The 19,634-nt window shown below is 38.5% G+C and overlaps 1 protein-coding gene across 2 annotated transcripts; it reads left to right on the top strand.

The window, feature by feature from the left end:
* The first annotated feature begins 1,018 nt into the window (after positions 1-1,018).
* Positions 1,019-19,501, top strand: LOC121942571 (multidrug and toxin extrusion protein 1-like). 2 transcript variants are annotated; one of them, XR_006105813.2, is made up of 16 exons: positions 1,019-1,656; positions 5,410-5,511; positions 5,604-5,672; positions 5,806-5,954; positions 8,434-8,476; positions 9,305-9,349; positions 9,444-9,541; positions 10,071-10,168; positions 10,366-10,547; positions 12,792-12,900; positions 14,220-14,295; positions 15,274-15,343; positions 16,426-16,554; positions 16,643-16,737; positions 17,424-17,487; positions 17,600-17,685. XR_006105813.2 is itself a non-coding variant. In XM_042485819.2 (16 exons), the coding sequence occupies exons 1-16, from the start codon at positions 1,519-1,521 to the stop codon at positions 17,845-17,847; spliced, it is 1,719 nt and encodes a 572-aa protein (XP_042341753.1). In that variant the 5' UTR covers positions 1,026-1,518; the 3' UTR covers positions 17,848-19,501. The 2 variants fall into 2 exon arrangements, 1 of the variants encoding a protein (XP_042341753.1); XM_042485819.2 differs by having other exon boundaries at positions 1,026-1,656; positions 16,426-16,558; positions 17,600-19,501.
* Positions 19,502-19,634: the final 133 nt, after the last annotated feature.

Raw genomic sequence — 19,634 nt, 5'->3', positions numbered from 1 at the left:
GCTTAAGGTGGTGCAAAAATAACTGGATGGTCTTTCACTCGTAAAGCATCTTCACGGAAGCATGACGATTGGTGGATGATTTGCTTTACAAGATGATCGATATCTAAGAGATGGTCAGTATGGAAAACACAGATAGTGTGTGTTTACATGGCACATTCTTTGTGTGAGGGTCTTGTGTAAATCCTAAATATTCCCCCAAACCTGTAGGCTCAGATCAGTCCCAGGTCTGCACTGAGCTGTGGAGGACCACGCTCACCAGGGGCCAGATGCATAAAGCTCTGTGTAGATTCACAACTATAACTGTGTACACACAAAAACAGAAGTATGTATTCACATTCATTGTCAGATATATAAAGCTGCACGCATACATCTTAATCTGTTATATAAATCCCCCTTTTGTCCAATCGAATAACATGGTCTGAACTCAGTGTTAAAGCAAATCCGGCCTGAATTTGCAGTCTACCCTCTTTTCTATTATTCATTCCTACTGCATATTATAGATATCTTATAAGTATTGTTACATAACATAGACGCACATAGAAAGAGGGTAAACTGAAAGATTTGGGTTAATCAATATCTTTTTGGGAGTCTGTGTCTACAGGCTGTGATTTTTTGCTGATGTCAGAGGCCCAAAAGGTGCAGAAATAAATTGTGTTGATATATCAATTAATAGGATCTCAAATCCCCACCATTTTTAAATTAAAATTGTTGAATCCCGTTTGTTTGTTTGAAACTGTATTTAAATGTTCTTTTATATTGAATTGTCTGGTTGGCCTTTTTTGTGTGTTCATTCTGTGAAGCAGGCAATGATAATAATACAAAATTATAAATATTATAATTTTAAAGCACTTTGTGCAGCATTTCTTGTATGAAAGTGTATATATATATATATATATATATATATATATATATATATATATATAGAGAGAGAGAGAGAGAGAGAGAGAGAGAGAGAGAGATAGCCTATAGGCCCATATATATAAAATTGGTTTTTCATTTTGATCTGATTTTGAGGAGTCACGAGAGCAGCAGCAGGCGTCTCTTCTTGGTCTCGTGATGTTACCGCTGCTCGTCGGCGTTACGTCACCTCACCAGACAAGAGCAGAGTTATGGTCTGGCTGTATCCAGATTTCCCTATAATACATCCACGGTGACGGTCGGGACATGTGGAGATGACCCGCTGCCTTCTCCTTCCGGTGATCAAACACTCCTGTAAAAACATTCTGCAGAAACCGTTATTGTAACATTACCTCCAGCATGATCTCTGCTGTCTTCATTTCCTGATGACATGCTCACGTCAGACCATGATGTAGACCCGTGACCAGGCACATTCCGTTTCGGTTTGAGGCGGGAGCCAATTCTGAAGAACTGCTCTGCACAGTCTGCCCCCCAAAACGTGTGCCCTCTCCTTTACAATTGTTTACCGGCTATGTAAGTGACAGACCTGTGGAGGATCCGAGGCTGAACACAGAGGAGCAGCTGCAGATATCAGCCCGTTTACAGCGCGTCTGATTCGGTATGGACGCTCCTGCAGCAGCTCCTGCAGCAGCTCCTGCACGGAACACCGGTGACGGCTACCTAAAGTGCACCGGAGGCTTCATCCCGCCGGAATACCGGATTGAGATGGTACAACTCCTCAAACTCGCTGCTCCGGTGGTAAGACTTCCTATCGTACTGGGCTGTAATTATTGAACAATGGTCTCTGACTGCGTGGGAGTGTTTTTTGAAAGGCTACTTTTTCATTCTTAGAGTCGGCAAATACAAGTAATTCCACTGCAGTCTTTATTTCAGTTGCTGTAAGACCACCTCGCTATAAGATAGTAAAAAACAAATAGATAAAATAATAAAAAAGCAAAACACAACTAAAACACAGAAAAAGACAACCAGCCAGATTAAGTCCACACTGTTCTGCAGATATGGCACAACTGTGATTTGTTTGTTTCCCTCACTTTCGCTTTCGTTTTAAATGCTACATCATAACCCTTGTGCTCTTGTGCCAGGCTCTGTCACTTTTACATATGTTGCAGCTAACACGCTTCCTTGTTTTGCATAATGTGAAGTGCTCCCAAACTTTTGAAGTTTTCGTACAAAACGTCCTCTCTGCCTCAGCCATGCCTCTTCAAAACACAGGCTTCTCCATCTGCATGTGACATTAACAATCCTGCCACACAGTGAGTGACGCACTAATCACGCGACACAACGAATCGATAATTTTATTCTTTTCCAGCACATTTAATAATTGATTATAATCGATTTTATTGCTTTTATTGTTGCAGCCCTAGTATACATAAGGTGCCAGAGTGCGTAAAACAGCATCAAATTTGAGCTTCTTCATCGAAAAGTGCCAGTGGAGGATCCCCCTGACAAAGGTCCTAGCCAAGCCTTTAATGTCCTAAAATAGTAGAAATGTCCCAACATTCAATAGCTGTCATAAAATCCCTGAGATGTCCTAACATTCTAGAGATTTCCTGACATTCTAGAGATGTCCTTAAATCCTGGAAAGTTCCTTAGATCCTAAAAATGTCTTAAAATCTGAGGAGCATCTAAAAATCCTAGAAATGTTCTAAAATTTGAGAAATGTTCTAAAATTTGAGAAATGTTCTAAAATCCTAGAAATCATATAAATTTTGAGAAATGTCCCCAAATCCTTGAAATTACCTCAAATTCGAGAAATGTCTTGAAATCCTTGAAAGGTCCTCAGTTCAAGAAATGTCCTAAAAACCTACAAATGTCTTAAAATCCTAGGAATGTCTCTAATCCTAGAAATGTGCTTTAATTCAGAGAAATGTCCTAAAATTCTTGAAAAGTCCCAAAGTCTAAGAAATGTGCTCATATCATAGTAATTTCCTAAAATCCCCAAAACATCCCCAATGTCTTACAGTCAGAGAAATGTCCTAAAATCCAAGAAAAGTCCTAAAACCCTAGGAACCAATATGGGGCTGCTGCGACTGACCCCACGCCTCCTGTCATTTTGCAAAAGTGGCCCCCAGGCAAAGCAAGTTGAGTTTCGCTGTTCTGACTGGACCCTCTGGCGGGTAGAGGGCCTTTGCTTTTCATTCTCAACAGTGGACAGGGGTTGGGGAGCGGGGTGGATGATGGGATAAAAGGGCGGTGAGTCGGAGGTCATCATCACTGATAATGTAGTTCCTGTCATGATCTGCTTGCATAAGTTCATAGTATGACGTTAAACAGCCAGGCTTGTAAATAACTACATTTGTAAGTAAATGTAGATGCATTGTGTTATCCACCGCTTACTATTGTTGCTGCCATGTTCACGGCAACATGTTCACTCACTTTATAACAACACTGAACAAAGATGAGTTATTGCAAATGCACATATCAATACTAGACACCTTAAAGAATATGTGTGCCAAAAATCTCTGTCCTATCTTTATGTTAACATACAACCAGGAAGAGAACTGCTCTGGTCATGTGACAATTTACACCAAACATGTGACATTGCACATTATTCATTTGAGACTATAATTTCAGTATTTGCCGGAAATGCATTGAAACAAAATTCAGTAACATTTTTAGAGCAAACTGAAAACATTTTTTTGTGGCCACTATTGTGACCGATGGAATTAAATTATTAAATTATGATCCAGGAAGTTCAAATCCGTGTTTTTCTTTCCAACTTTATTAACTTTATTTTATTTAATTGCATCAAATTCGACAACATACACGCTTGGGTCCCTAGAAATACACCTGCCACATGTGAGGTAGTTTGGATGAGCCATGGATCTATCATAAATCTGGATACAGCAGTGGGGGCGGAGCCTCGTTCATTCATATTAAAGCTGCTCAATGGCATATTTTTCCGGGTTTAGAAATGTGTAAAATATTCGGGTCTACTGGCCCATAGAGCATGTGTAGTAGAGATTAACGGCAGCCGAATGCTGCCGAATGCTGCCGAGAGCGACCGAGTGCGGCTGAGCGGTTAAGTCCTGCTGGCAGAGTGACCCTTTTCCGGATAAAGCTTCGGCTAGTTTGAATGGCGGTCTAAAAAATTTAATCTTGGGGCTCTTTTGGACTTAACAAATGTTATCGAATAGGATAGTTTACATCCAGACAGGGACAGAAGACGTTTATGGGGGTTTTGATGCTCACAAAAAATTATTTACTGATTTACAAACATCTCTTTCCCCATATAGCAAATGAGGAAAAGTCTTTCTGGGCTAGTGTGCGTCACGTGACAGACTCAAACAGTGTAATTCCTCTTTCGGCCACTATTTAAATTTTGCATCAACCAATGGTGCACTTCCTGGGGGCTTGGGATGCATGGTTCCTGAGATATGCAAAGGACACATAACAAACACACACAAACACACACAAGAAGAAGAAGAGTAACAAGCACTCCGCTATGATGCCCCAAGCCCCCAGGAAGTGCGCCAGGCTCTGATGCAAATTTTACATAGAGGCCAAAAGTGGAATTACACTGTTTGAGTCTGTCACGTGATGCCCACTGGCCCAGAAAGACTTTTCCCCATTAACTTACATTGGTAAAGAGATTAAAGTGTAAAGCAGTGGATCATTTTTTGTGAGCATCAAACCCCCCCCGAAAAATGACTCATTTCACAATCTAGATTTAAGCCGTCCAGTTCGATAAAATTTGGAAAGTGTAAAAGAGCAGCAGGAATACATTTTTTGTACCATTTAAGCTAGCGAGGCGCTAAACCAGAAGTCAGTTGCTCCACCGGCAGAAGTTACCCGCTCGGCCACACTCGATAGCTGTAGGTCTGTCCTGTGCAAGCCTTATGGGTCCGTTTATCTGGGTATTCTGTACCCGAAAAAGAGCTTTTTTTTGTTTCATGCACCAGTGAGCAGTTGTGATAGGAATGAACGGGGGCCCACGTCCAAGGCTGTATCCATACTTTCTTAATACATCCATGTGATAACCTGGTCAGTCCACAGCAACACAGTTTAGTAGCATCGTGTAACTTCATCTGCATACTTGTTATCCTGTTTCTGATCGTGTGACTTTGCTGGTAATGTAGCGGATAACGAACCGTCTCTTTTGCTAGTAGCAGGACACATACATGCTTATCTCCTTCTTTTGTTTCTTTTGTGCTACCCCTCTATTGTTAGTAGCTCACAATGAATTCAGCTTCAGCGCTCAAAGTAATTAAACAGCGAAAAGTATGCAGAAAAACATTGAGAGCCATTGCCAATCAAAATGCCGGACATTGTTACAATATGTAGGACAAGGGGATAAATATGCTGTGCAGTCCTGCAGCCCTGCAGCACACCTGTTCACTCTGGTCAAGGTTTTAGTGTGTGATTAGAAGTTTCTGTGACAACTTGTGTTTCAACTACTCTTTCAATACAAACACATTTTTTTATATGTACACTGAGATTTCTATGAACAAGAAAATGAGGAAGGATATTGTGTTTGTTTTTGCTTTCCAGGTCCTTTCCCAGCTGATGGTGTTCATGATCAGTATCATCAGCATGGTGTTCTGTGGTCACCTGGGGAAAACTCAACTAGCAGGAGTATCTTTGGCAGCTGTTGTGAGGAGACATGCCTCTGAGCTCATCAACACCTGTTTACTGTTGTTGCCCTCTGAAATTTTATTGATTAATAATGTTTTTGTCAATTGCAGGTGGTTAATGTAACTGGTGTTTCCATTGGCACTGGTTTGTCGTCCACTTGTGATACTCTCATATCTCAGGTAGTGTCCTCTCCAGAGGTTGCTGCACATTGAGCTTCTGTATCAAGTTTGTTTTCTTGGCCTGTTCATGCCTTTGCTTGGTAGCATGATCCGTGTTGTTCACTCCACTTATTTATCTGCCTGTTTCATGCAGACGTATGGGAGCGGAAACTTGAAGCGTGTGGGAGTGATTCTCCAGAGGGGGGTTCTGATTCTGCTGCTGGCCTGTTTCCCCTGCTGGGCTGTTCTCATCAACACTGAAAATCTCTTACTTGCTGCCAAACAGAGTCCAGAGGTTGCCAGGTTAGTCAATTTTTAATTTAAAAAATCCTTGCTGTCTTTCTCTTTGCTATATTTTTCATTTTGTCATCTATTGTAACTTAATTGTTTTTATTGAATCTATTGCACGTTCGTCTGTCCTGAGAGTGGGATCCCTCAGTCGCTCTGCCTGAGGTTTCTGTGATTTTTTCCCCCCACTTTGGGGAGTTTTTCCTAAGTCGATATGAGGGTCTAAGGACAGAGGGATGTTGTATGCTATAAAGCCCTCTGAGGCAAATTGTGATTTTAGATAATGGGCTTTATAAATAAAATTGACTTGACTTGACTACTGTACATGTGGTCTTATCCAGACTGACAGCCAGTTTGGGAAATTAAAACCCAGAGTTTTCCGTCTCAGGGTTCATCAACACAGAGTTCAGGGTTAGGCTCAGAGTTTTATTAAATCTGCTCTTTGAAACAAGGCCCAGTAAAACGGGTTGGGTTTCCTATACAACTCATGTCACTCTCCTTTTAGTTCTGGTTTGATCCTCACTGGGATGCATGTCATGGGTTTCAGCAGATATTGGCCTTAAAATGCAACATTGTAATCAGCCAACATGCAGATTTTTGCCGATATCACAAATGTTTTTTTTATTGATAAAGTGAACATGTACAAAACAACAACCCTCAGTAAGTATTTTTCTTATTATTGCACAATGGATGAATATTACATACATTTCAAAAGCATTGTATTTTGTGTCTCCATCTGCTGGTGGGCCATCATGATAAGATAAGAGTTGGCATAATATGATGTTAATTCCACTACAGAAGAGACTTGATGATCATTAAAATGAGGTAGGGAAAAAAAAAAATCGATATCGGTTAGTGGCCAAATGGGCTGTTTATATTGGCACATCTGCTATGGGCAAAAAAAAATCCAATATCCTGCATCACTAATCTTCACCAACTCCAGAGAAAAATATCTGACTTAAGCTGCTTAACGCGTCACTATAGCTGTGTTTCCACCAGAAGCTTTTGGTATAGTACCTTTGGAACCAAAAGTAGCCCCTATAAACATGTACCTAGACCCTAGATCAGTTTATCGTTTTCCCCACAGACAGTACTCTTAAATTTTGGCTGGGTTGTTGTCACTTACTGCTCTGTCCAGCATTTGATTTCCCCCCCTTGATACAGATTGAAGTGTGCACCTTGTTTATCATATTCAGACCAGGGCTGCATGCTGACATTTTAAGAACAAACAAGAGCAGGCTGGAGTGAGAGTCTATCTCTATGGGATATTTAAAAATAGCGGGTTTGTCTATCGAGCTGGGGTTTAGAGATGCCAAAGCGCCCAGGAACAACGCTCAGCCTAATTTTTTTTCTCCAAGTTAGAATCGGAATATATGCAGATCACATAATCTGGTTGCAATAATATACATTTTCTAAGCGGTGAAAGATCTGTTCATTACTTAAAGTATATGTCATTCAAGAGAGACAACAAAAACAGATGGAGTGGTCAAAGTTGTTGTATTGAAATTTAAGGTGTGCTGATCTTCAGCTTATCATTGAGTAAGATTACAGGGCAATGGCCTTAAAAGTTTCTGGCAGTTGGCCTAGTGGATGAAATGCTTTTTTCGTAGTCTCCAGCTACTGCTAGAGGCTGAAACATCCTTTTATTTTATAATGAAAGTTTATTAATGCAGAAAAACTTGTCACGGTATGAACAGTGGTGAAAGCAGCCACAGCTCAGCCCTGAGCAGAGTGTTGATTCTCTACTGACCAATAAATGCACTGCAGTGTTTCTAGCTCCACCTTTTAGTTCCTGATCTGTGTGCTAGGTAACCCAAGCAGAGGGGTAGGGATGTAACAGTTACCGGTTATCACGACAATTGTGGTGAAATTCCCAGACAGTTAATATTGTCATTCACATTTTTGATTTTCATGATAATCCTGAGTGATTATTGTGCTTTGAAATCACAGTAAATACTGTCAGCGGGGTCTGAAATTAACACCCGCCATGTGCCACATGTGACTAAATCTCACCTGCGAGTAGATGTCTGTGCCAGAATAGTCATGTATTAAACTCTGTTGAGGGTGACAAATAATGAGGATGGTTAGGATTGGTTCATTTGGTACCGTCCACAACTTTTTGTAATGGAAACGGAAAAAATGTTTACAGAACTGAACTGAACCGACCTGCTTGGTGGAAATGGGACTTATGTTCACCAGTTAGTCTCTAACTGTGTTTAGCTTTTTATGAGATGGAGCCCAGAGGTTGCCAGGTCAGTCCCCAGGGTGAGTTTTTTTTGTCTGCAGTGGAGCAGAGAATGGAGTTTGTGATTGCAATGCTGACAGTTTGATCGGCTCTGAATCACTTTATGACTTGTTAGCCTACATGTACAGTGACCTGTGCTCATGCTGATATCTCTGCCTCTACTGGTAGCTTCATATGTATAAAACCATATTTAGTGTTATCATTCAGTTCTACATATTTTTGACATACACACTGTCTTTCTGCTTGAAGTCTCTCCCAGCTGTATGTGAAGATCTTCATGCCTGCTTTGCCGGTGAGTTTGGTGAACTTTGTTTTCCTTCCCAACCCTTTGTGTCAAGGTCTTTTCAGTTTAAATCTTTTATCTTATTTTATATTGCAATACTATCATATTATTGATTTTGAAGAAACTCAAATGAGAAACCAATTGTACATAAAAAACAAAATGTCTGTGTTTGGTCAATCCTGTATATTGACGAATCACAAATCTTTATCCTCTCACCTTATACAGTATATTATTATATAACCCAATCCTTTGTTCAACATGTTGCAAATGTGTGTGTCTATTTGTTATATAATCATTATCAGGCTTGGGCAGTATGTAATGTTGTTTACCTTCATACCTTCCTGAAATTTTACCGGGGTATACGGCATATGATGTTGTAAGTGCGCAGTGCTATGCACAATACACAGTATAAGCCTACATTATGTTAAGACAAGATGTTCTCAAGATGTATTCATCATAAAACAAACTTCATTCAATTCATGTAAAAAACACACTGTTATTACCCATGGTCTCTCTCTGCCTGCTGGCCGCCAGATGTTTACAGTTCTGTAACTTCTCCGTCCACCACTAGGTATCACAGTGTCTTTTGACTCAGCTGCCTGTTTCATCAGCAGAGAGCAGAGACTGAGCTCTGGTGGTGCGTGCTGTGCACGACATACAATTAGTTTAGAAAGAAAAGGGCCTGTATATATGATATATTCAAAGACATAGGATTCCTAAATACCCTGGCATACCGAAACACCATGATTCCACCCAAGCCTAATCATTATGCTCAAGCTAAAATCAAGCTATCCCAAATTAACACTGTTGAAATCTTGTGTGTGTCTCTTTCTGCAGGCAACTTTTATGTACCAGTTAGAAGGAAGGTATCTTCAAAATCAGGTGCAGTGTCCTGATACAAGGCATTGATGTGAAATATAACCATGGCTGAAGAACACTTGATGTTATCAACATTAAACTGTGCTGTGGGTTACAGGGAATAATGTGGCCTCAGGTCATAACCGGAGTGATTGGAAATGTCCTCAATGTAATCATCAACTACGTCTTCCTTTATCCTCTGGAGCTGGGAGTCGCGTGAGTTTAAAAAAATCCTAATAACATGGAATGAATTATTAATGTACTATAATACTCAGTCTTTAGCATTGTCAATATCAATATTCCTGCTTATGTCAATTGCAGCTGTAGTGAATATCAACAAGGTATCATTTTAGTCTTTAACCTCTACCTGACTGTCCATCTGACCCAGCACTCCAATTCATCATAATAACTTGAACCGCTGCGTTTTCTGCTTGATTTTTTACAAGTTTAAGTTGAAGATCTAAGAATTTTTCATGCAATCTCTCAAATTTCGATTGCAAATTTGTTACTATCTTCTGTTAGTGAGAACTTTTACATTGTAAAAGGGTTTCTTTATTGTGTCAGTTAGTTTAGGCTTATATTATTGAGGCACAGTGTCAATAACAATCTGAAAAGAAACTATATGAAGCACAGATTACTGTAACAGTCAACCTGTGGGTATTTATCAGGAAATGAGTCATTTCTCCTTGTTCTCCTTCACTACTCTGTCTCTTGAACCTGCTGGTTCTCCATGATCCTGCTGAAGTGGATCTGCTGCAGCTAATGCAATCTCACAGTATTTGCTGGCTGTGTTCTTATTCACTTACATCTGGTGGAGGGGTCTGCATAAGGCCACATGGGGAGGTCAGTTCTTTTCTCCATTTTGCAATGACTGTAACATGATTTTGATGGTGAAAATGTTTAACAGTATTTAAAACGTTGTTATCCCTATTTAGCACTTCTGTATTTTATAGTGTTGTAATTGAGCATGTTTTATGAGCATTCAAGTGTTTGGTTTTTAATTAATTTGCAGTCTGTAACTCCACATCATTGACCCACAGGCTGGTCACTGGACTGTCTGCAGGAGTGGGGACCCTTCGTCAAACTGGCCATTCCCAGTATGCTCATGATTTGTCTATCATGGTGGATATTTGAAGTCGGAGGATTGCTAGCCGGTGTGATCAGCGAGGTTGAGCTGGGAGCTCAGTCCATAGCATACCAGCTGTGCATTACAGCTTACATGGTAACTCCTCATTGGTTTTTCAAGCCTTGTAGTTAGAGATACTCAGAGTGTATTGGTGGTTACTCCCATGAAATGGTGATTTGGGATGTGTAGCCGTCAATAAAAAACAAAAAAAAACAAAAAAATATTTTCTTTCTAGATGTATTGAGTATTGTGTTTTGTTTTGTGTAGTAAGTGGAAGTTTAAAATTTTTGGTTCAAAAGCACACAAGCAGCATCATCAAATTTTGATTGTGATTGGTGCACAGAAATATCTTACATTGACTCTTTTTCAACTGAGCCTCACCTTCTTTACAACATATGAATAACAATAGCATGGACAAAAAGGAATAGTTTGTCATTTTTGGCAGCACTACAGTGTTAATCACTAGTAGATGGATTGTGTTACCTTTGGACAAAAAAAGCAATATACTAATTGTTTTTCCTAATACGGTGAAGGCTTGACTCGCCCTTCCGTTTTTGCTGATACTTGTTGCCTTAGGGTCAGAGTAAGAATGTCAGGGTGTGACAGTCAGATGCAGAGGAGGGCTGGCCATGCCCTCGCTATCCTAGGAAACACAAATTCGCTAATGGTACAGACATGAGACATGAGTAGTGTCATTCATTTAATCAAGTCTCTGCAAGAAAGCAAATAAAAAAAATAACCAGTATATTCCTTTAAGGCAAGAACAACCCAAATTCCAAAAAAGTTGGGACACTTTGTGAAACATAAATGGAATCAGATTGCAATGATTTCTAAATCCTTTTTGACCTATAGTTATTTGGATACAGTGCAGATAGGATAATTAATGTTCAGAATATAGTTACCACTGTGTTAGATCTTCCTTTCAACACTCTTTCAACACACAGTGTTAGGGAGCTGTTTGAGAATTGTTAAAATTTTAAAACTGAAATTCTTTCCCACTCTTGCTGAGTATATGACTTCAGTTGTCCTGCAGTCTGTACTCTGTTGTCGTATTTAGCATTTCTTAATGCGCCACACATTTCTAATTAGAGACAGGACTGGACTGCAGGCAGGCCAGTCTAGTAGCTGCACTCTTTTACTACGAAGCCACGCTGTTGTAACACGTGTAGAATATGTCTCATTGTCTTGCTGAAACAAACAGGGACGTCCCCGAAAAAGGCATTGTCTGAATGGCAGCATATGTTGCCCCAAAACCTGTATGTACCTTTCAGCATTCATACTATATTCATAGATATGCAAGTTACCTCTAATGCCATGGGCACTAACACACCCCCATACCGTCACAGATGCTTTGAACTTTGAGCTGGTAACAATCTGGATGGTCCTTTTCCTCTAGTTCAGAGGACATGATGTCCATGATGTCCAAAAACAATCTGAAATGTGGACTCGTCAGACCACAGCACATTTTTCCACTTTGTGTCAGTCCGTCTCAGATGAACTCGGGTCCAGAGAAGTCAGCGTTGTTTCTGGATGTTTTGTGATATCTGGCTTTCGCTATACATGACGGAGTCTGTACCAGTATTTGTAGATGCAGCGATGAACTGTGTTTACTGACAGTGTTTTTCTGAAGTGTTCTTAGCCCATGGTGTAATATTCTTCAAACAATCATGTTGGTTTTTAAGGCAGTGTCACCTGATGGATCGAAAGCCACGGGCATTTAATGTTGGTTTTTAGCCTTGCCCCTTACCTGCAGAGATATCTCCAGATTCTCTGAATCATTTGATGATATTACAGACTGTAGATGGTTGAATCCCCAAATCTTTTGTAATTGCATGTTGTTCTTAAACTGTTGGACTGCTTGCCCACGCAGTTTTTCACAAACTGGCAATCCTTGCTTGTAAACAACGGAGCCTTTTAAGTATGCCCATTTCATACCCAGCCATGATCCGTTAATCTTCTACCAGTTAATATGTTAACCTGTGCAATGTTCCAGGTGTTTTTTGAGTATTTCCCAAATTTCCCAGTCGTTTGTTCCCCCTGTCCCAACTTTTTTGGAACATGTTACAGACATCAAATTCAACAAGTTTATATAATTTACAAAAAAAAAAAAAGTTTATCGGTTTGAACATCAAATACCTTATCTTTTTATTTTATTCAGTTGAATATAAGTCAAAACAGACTTAGAAATTATTGCATTCTGTTTTTTGTTTTTTTGGTTTTTTTGCACAGTGTCCCAGGATATTTGGAATCAAGGTTGTATTTGTTTCAAATACTATTATAATCTAAAATAGTGTATTTACACATTAATAATCCCTGTCATTGTGTAATTTTCTTTCACAGTTCCCACTAGGATTTTCCGTGGCTGCCAGTGTACGAGTTGGGAATGCTCTGGGAGCAGGAAACACAGAGCAGGCTAAGCTTTCTTGCAAAGTCCCCATCATTTGTGCATGTAAGACCCAATCCACACTGTACATGTTGCTTGCATTATAACCACATAAAGTCATAAACACATAGGGCCCGCTTTAATATTACACACACTTGTATTGCTATGTGCTCAAAATGTGCTTTTCAAAATCAAGCTCTAAAAAATATTATACATATACATATACAAACATGTGAAAAAAACACAAAAAATGAATTATTGTTAATATAATACATGCCAAGTAGTTGTTATTATGATCACAGCCTGGCATATGTCAATGGTTAGCATCAACATTCATTTTTATACATTTTTAAAAAAATGTTGCAAAATTATGCAGTGCCAAATACACTCATACTGCTCTGCACACAAAATGTGCCCTTTAAACTTAGGCTCTAAAAATATCATACAATTATATGATTTTATACTTTCATTTAGTTTATTTTTTTAAACCAGCATCACAAATGTCAAATATTTATTAATTTTCAGAAATTTAAGCCTTTAAATGCCAGGTTTTTGTTACGATGCCACTACTTTTTTTAGATGATAAACACACACACACACACACACAAATACTACATGCAAAGTAGATTTTTTTTTTATGATCACAGCCTGGAATATGTCAATGATTAGCAGCAACATTGATTGTGACACTGCACCTAGTGAAAATAGCATGTATTTTCTCCATATGCTGAATATGGTCAAAATGACAATGTCATTTAGAAAAAAGTAAAAATGACAAATTCTAGGGCAAAAGCCCAGAATGACACCCAGAAATAATACAATGCATGTTTTTATGCTTTGATGACCATGGGTTCAGTTTGAATGGGTTTCAGTAGCGTCTTTTTTGCACTTAACAGTTTGAATGTAACAATTTAGTTTCCACAGTGTATTTTAGACTTATTGTAGGAGCTGAGCTGGAAATTCCAAGATTAAACAAAGATACACAATCTTTCCAAAATGAATGTCATATGCATGAACACAGCCACAATTTTCCAGAAATGAAGAATGGAATTGGTATCAAAATCACCAAACAGTTCCTAAGGGTTAAATAAATATGTACAGGTATTTCACCTGAGCAAGTGGTAGTAGTATTTGTGGTAGTGATGTATGGGCTACCACTTTGCATGAAGAATATATGTCATTCATTTGACCAGGTGTCACATCAACTAAAAATAAAAACCCCATACAATGTAAAACATAGAAATACAGTAAGTGAAAAACACAGCCCCCCCCCCTTTTTTTTGATCATCTTTTCTCTCTTGAAATTTCTTGTCTTACAGTCTTCCATTGTTCTTTGTTCAACATATTAAATAACACATGCTGTTTCTGTGTCTCTGTTCTAACAGTCATCATTGCATGCTTTGTTGGAGCCAGTCTCAGCAGTGCCAGATATGTCATTGGATACATTTTCACATCAGAGCAGTGAGTATACTCTTTGACAAGATAAATTTCACCGTCCAGCACTGACAGAAACTAATATGTATTTAGGGGATCTTTAGTAGCAGTCTGTGTGCCATAGCAGGCTTGGTGTCATCATGCTATCCAGACTGCTCAACTACTGTATGTTCATCGTCTTGCATCATCATGCTGACTCACAAGTGCCAAACTATGATTTTTAAATGAGGCTCAGTTATACGGTATTCAGCAAGTCTTTCATTTCGTTAATGGTGATGCTGAAATAAACACTAAAGAACTCTGCTCATTCCATGTCTCCAGAGTCTGCCTAATAATTGTGTATTTCTATTACTTGACTGAAAAATAAGTTACACAATGAACCCTTTGTAACATAAGCAAATTAGCGTGATTTCTTTTAAAAACACTGGAAGAAATCAGCAGCTTCACAAGAAATTAACCAAAAGTTAGCAAAAAATTACTGAGGTTGATTTAAAAAACAATAAATATATATTTTAGTAACCTAATTTTAATTCAATTATTATAGTTATAAATAAAGTTTTCTTTGTATTTTTCCCTAGTTATTCTGTAATATTCTATCAATTTCCTCTCTCTCTTTTTTAAGCTTATTTTCCAATGATTTTCTTGTCACCTTTTACTATTTTTTTTAATTTCCAATTGGCGTGACATTTCATGCCAAGTTGCTGATTGAAAGAAATTAAATGTTTCAAAGGTTTCAATGCTGATGAATGGAGGATGAATACAGCAAAAGAAAACCAATGACCTTCCAGGTTTCAATGGGTTAAAAAAAGGTTTCAATGTGGGATGACAATGTCTAAGTTTCAGCTTTTGTCTTAATTTTATTGATTGATGATAGGGATGATTTTTAATGGAATTCCTTCACTATATAACAAAAAAACCCTCCCTTGTCTTTGACTTTCACATTCAGGTATGAGTGTCTGTAAATATCTGTGTATCTAACAAGAATGTTTGTTTGCTTTTTTGTAGAGACATCATTCGGAGAGTTGCTGATGTCATGCTCATATTCGGTTTAATGCATGTTTGCGATGCCACTGCGGTGAGATACAATGCACAACTAATTCTTTAATACATGTATTCTATAAAGCAGTGATACTCAGCTTATGGCTCAAATCTGGCCTGCCACAGAATATCGGGTGGCCTGCCGACCATTTTCTAATTCATAATGAAAACAAATTGATTCACACTTCTTTTGTGCTCTGGATGTTAATAAGTTTCCAGAGCAAATTTTTTTTAAAAAGCATAAAAATTGAGGAACAGTGCCAGGGGGCCCCCTGATGGAGGTCCAGGCTGAACCCAAATGTCCTCAAATCTATGAAACAGCCATGTGTACACCTGACTTGCGCAGGGCTGCTGTGACTGGATCACAAAGATGAGTGAGGACAGCAAACAGCAGAAGGTTGATAAGAGCAAATGTATGTGTTATATGTAGTGATAAATATTGTAATGAGGTGGGTTTCCATTAACCCTCAAATTACGCAAATTGAAATTGCGAATATAAAATGTGCCGAATGGAAAGACATCAATATCGAAAAAACTCCCATTTACTGCACAAAAGTTTTTATGCTAGCATGAGGTGGTATTTCAGGCGATTTGAAAAAAAATATTTTGCAGAACTGCAATGGAAACACTTTTTTTCATTTTTATAGGTCACATGATATACAACAAAGACTCGTTACAAGAGATGTTATTGCATTGCATAACTCTTCAGAAGCTGAGTGGAAGTTTTGAATCTGCAATCTGTGACATCGTGGACTATCACCTCCAAGAAATCCCTCATACATACATGGCATTTCCCGCATACACGGGAGCATTAAGCTGCTAATGTTTGAACTCCATCTCCATGCTTCTTGGAATGTTATCACCAGAGGAGAATTCGCTGGAAATGCAGTCATCTTGAATTTGTGTTTTATCAATATTTCGAAAATATCGCTTAAGTTTTGCAAAAAACTGTAAAGGAAACCCGCCTAATGTTGGTTCATGAACTGGCCCCCGGCCTCATATAATTTTAGAAAAGTGGCCCTTGGGCAAAGCATGTTGAGTATCTCTGCCATAAAGTATTTTAGACATACTGACACATAAAAAATGCTATTTGAGAAAGTCTGTATTTGATGTGGACAGGGTGTGGCTGCAGGCGTTCTCAGGGGAGCAGGGAAACAACTGGTTGGTGCTCTTTGTAACCTGGTGGGGTTCTATTTCATCGGCTTCCCTATAGGTGTGTCCCTGATGTTTGCAGCAAATATGGGAATTGTAGGTAAGACCAGACTACAAATATTCATTGCCTTCTGCTTTTCAGCTGACAGAAAAGCCATTACAGCACATCCTCTTTTTTATATAGGACTATGGACAGGACTCACCATTGGCGTGTCCCTGCAGGCGATTGTTTTTATCACATTCTTGTGCAAACTTGATTGGAAAAATGCTGCTGAAGAGGTGGGTACCTTAATCAGATTTAGTCAGAGTGTTTTTATGTAATTTTTTAATGTTGTTTTAACCCTTTAACAGCCATTGTAACCGCATGGTTTACATTTTTTTCTTTTTTTTTTTGCATCAAATTGCTTCATCGTAAACTCGGCAAAACCAAATTTAGTATTTTGATTATACTCTAATTCTATACAATTCTATTTTTTGTAATATTATATTGACTATTTTTTACCATATTTGTTAAACAGATTTTCTTTCCAGATTCATTATTATTTGTATTTCTTTGCATTTATTTATTTTATTTGCTTATTTTTATATGTATTTTGTTTGTTTATTTATTTATTTTATGAAGTTAAATAACACTGACAATTTGTTTTTCACCATGCATTTTATATAATTTTTTATTTTACTAGATTTATTTTCATTTGTATCTATTTGATTTTGTTGATTTTTATTTTTTTATTGTATGAAGTCACTTTTTTTTAAGATTTCTATAATATCACATTGACTTTTGCTCTTTTTACATGCATTGTGCTTGGATTTTTAAAAAAGTGATACTTTTTTTCAGCATATTCTGTGGTTTATAATGTTGTATAATGTTTTGCCAAGGTATTACTTAGTGTGAGTGTTACAGAGTTAAGATGTGTTTGACGTTAAAATGCATGTCAGCATCTATTCTCAATGTCTCTGATTAGGCTCTTGTGAGAGCAGGAGTGGAGATCAGAAAAGAAAAGGAGATGGTTGAGTTGGAAGGCACTGGTGAGTAAAGGCACCGTCCTCATGCTCTTACTGTCATTAAATGATACATCCCTGCTTTTAGTCATTCGCTTATTTAACAGTTTTTATGTTAATACTATACATTCCTTCTTAGACTCCAGTCAAAACCAGGCACAAGTCAGTACGACTCTTTCCAGATCTGTGAGTGCTGAGGAGGATGACGCAGACCTGGAAGTGCATGATTCAGGCCAGAGTCCTCTACAGTTCACAACCACTACAGTGGGAGACCCTCTGTCATTAAAGCAGCTGGTTTTACGGCGTGGCCTGGCACTGCTAATCATGATTGTGATCCTCACCGCTGGAATTGTGACCAGCAGCAAGCTGGTGAAAGTGTTCAAATGAGTCTCCCTAAAAACTCAGAAATCATTTTCAATGTTAACATTTAGTGTCAAAGGGCTGCTTGTCACTTTGATTCCACTGAGAGTCAGCTCACTAGTCTGCAGCTCTGTGCCTTTTCCAGCCTCTCATTCAGAGGCATAAGCTTGTTGGTCTGTGTAGCAACGGCTGTCAGCAACACTCTCATATTCCCACTTTCTGCTGCAATGTGACTTGTGATGAGTCCAAGAGCCAAAGACAACTATTTATTTTTCCACACTAACAGACCAAACCAGGGAAATAACAAAAGCAAAAAACTTGATCAGTTTGTGTAGTGCCAGCCTGTTTTCACTCCTAAGTCGTTAAATACAGCCACTTTTGCAGTGCTTTTTGTGTAAGATCCCAACACCGAAAGCCACCTTTTGCGTCCGTATGATATGCCGCTGGATTGCGTTAGTTGAGAATGTGGCCCAACAGAACCATATGCAGTGTTATAATACGCCACCAGGTGGCTGGATGCCACAACAGCATGATATGTGAACAGGTGTGGTCAGTTGAGAACACGGCTGGATGGAACCCGTCGTGTTCACATAATATGCAGCTAGATGGCATCAGGTTGAAATGCTGCAAGTAACGATGCAATATAATGAGCACAATAGTCCCTGTAGGGCAGGCAGGAGGGGCTGTGGATGGGTCCAACAAACGCCAGACTTTCATGCAGGAGTCCAGTGTTTGTTTCCCGTGATGTTTTTTTTTCTACGCCTTACCATGTGCATCTTTTTCTCAATCCTAACCATCTTTTCCAGCATGTGCGTTTGTTGATGTCCCTGCATTGGTTGTAATGTACTTTTGTTGTCTAAAATAACCACATGCAGAGTCAAGACTATGAGTCAGCATTGCTCCTGCGCTGCTTGTATGTGTCCCCTTTTCCCCTTAAGGAGATCAGAAAAGTACTCTTTGTGTTTATTACTGAATACACACCATGGTGGTGAGGAATAGTTCATACTCGTATTAAAAATCACAGTAACGGCATCATTTAACGTCAACAGCAGACACAGAAGGGTACCTAGAGTGTTATATGTAGACGTGGAGGTTCACTGCAAAGCCGCAATATGTGACATCTTGAGATGTGAAAGTGATGAAAGGTCAATGGGCACTTTAATATCATAACATTCTTCACTTTTCTGGCCATTATTCAGAGGCATAACTCAGGAACAGTAGGAGAGACATTTGGTCAAATACTGAATTGGTGACACTAATCTTGGGTAATCACCTTGAAACTATGTTGATTGTATAGATTTTTGCTGCATATGTGTGTGAAGCATTTTTAAAATTTATGCAGTGTGATCCCTATTTGAAGCATTGCCTGTTGCTGTGGCCACATATAATATGTCTGTGCACATATGGATGTAAAATGTAACTTGATTATTTAGTTGACTAGTTAATTATAGTTTTAGAGATAGAAGAGATTCACCTTGTAGTTCAAATCAGACCAAAATGTGTGGAGTTCCTCAGGGATCAATCTTTGAACCACTCTTATTTAATGTGCATATCATACATATTTGTCCTGTTGTTGTATTTTGCATAGTATCTTTTTTCATAGTTTAATTCTACTTTTACTATTGTATATTTACATTATTTATTTATTTTGTTATTTTCTTATAAAGTACTTTATTGTTTATTTCCTCTTAATGTTTATTGTGTGCACCTAATCAAATTCCTTATAATCAAAACCTACTTTTTTATCAACATTATAATGATGATTCTCAAAGAACTAGAATACATTTTGATCCCAAAACAAGAGGGCTTAAAGG

This window comes from Plectropomus leopardus, chromosome 3 (assembly GCF_026936395.1).
Source record: "Plectropomus leopardus strain MGB_pleo_1.0 chromosome 3, ASM2693639v1, whole genome shotgun sequence".
Taxonomy (NCBI): domain Eukaryota; kingdom Metazoa; phylum Chordata; class Actinopteri; order Perciformes; family Serranidae; genus Plectropomus; species Plectropomus leopardus.
Note: the sequence above shows the minus strand (reverse complement) of the source record. Positions and strands in the feature narration are given on the sequence as shown.

What these genes read in the sequence shown, in the direction of transcription:
- LOC121942571 (XM_042485819.2), top strand. Translation starts at nt 1,519, where the DNA reads ATGGACGCTCCTGCAGCAGCTCCTGCAGCAGCTCCTGCACGGAACACC. An exon ending in GAAGGTATCTTCAAAATCAG is followed by an intron (nt 9,350 to 9,443) that starts GTGCAGTGTCCT and finishes TGTGGGTTACAG; the next exon opens with GGAATAATGTGGCCTCAGGT. An exon ending in AGTCCCCATCATTTGTGCAT is followed by an intron (nt 12,901 to 14,219) that starts GTAAGACCCAAT and finishes CTGTTCTAACAG; the next exon opens with TCATCATTGCATGCTTTGTT.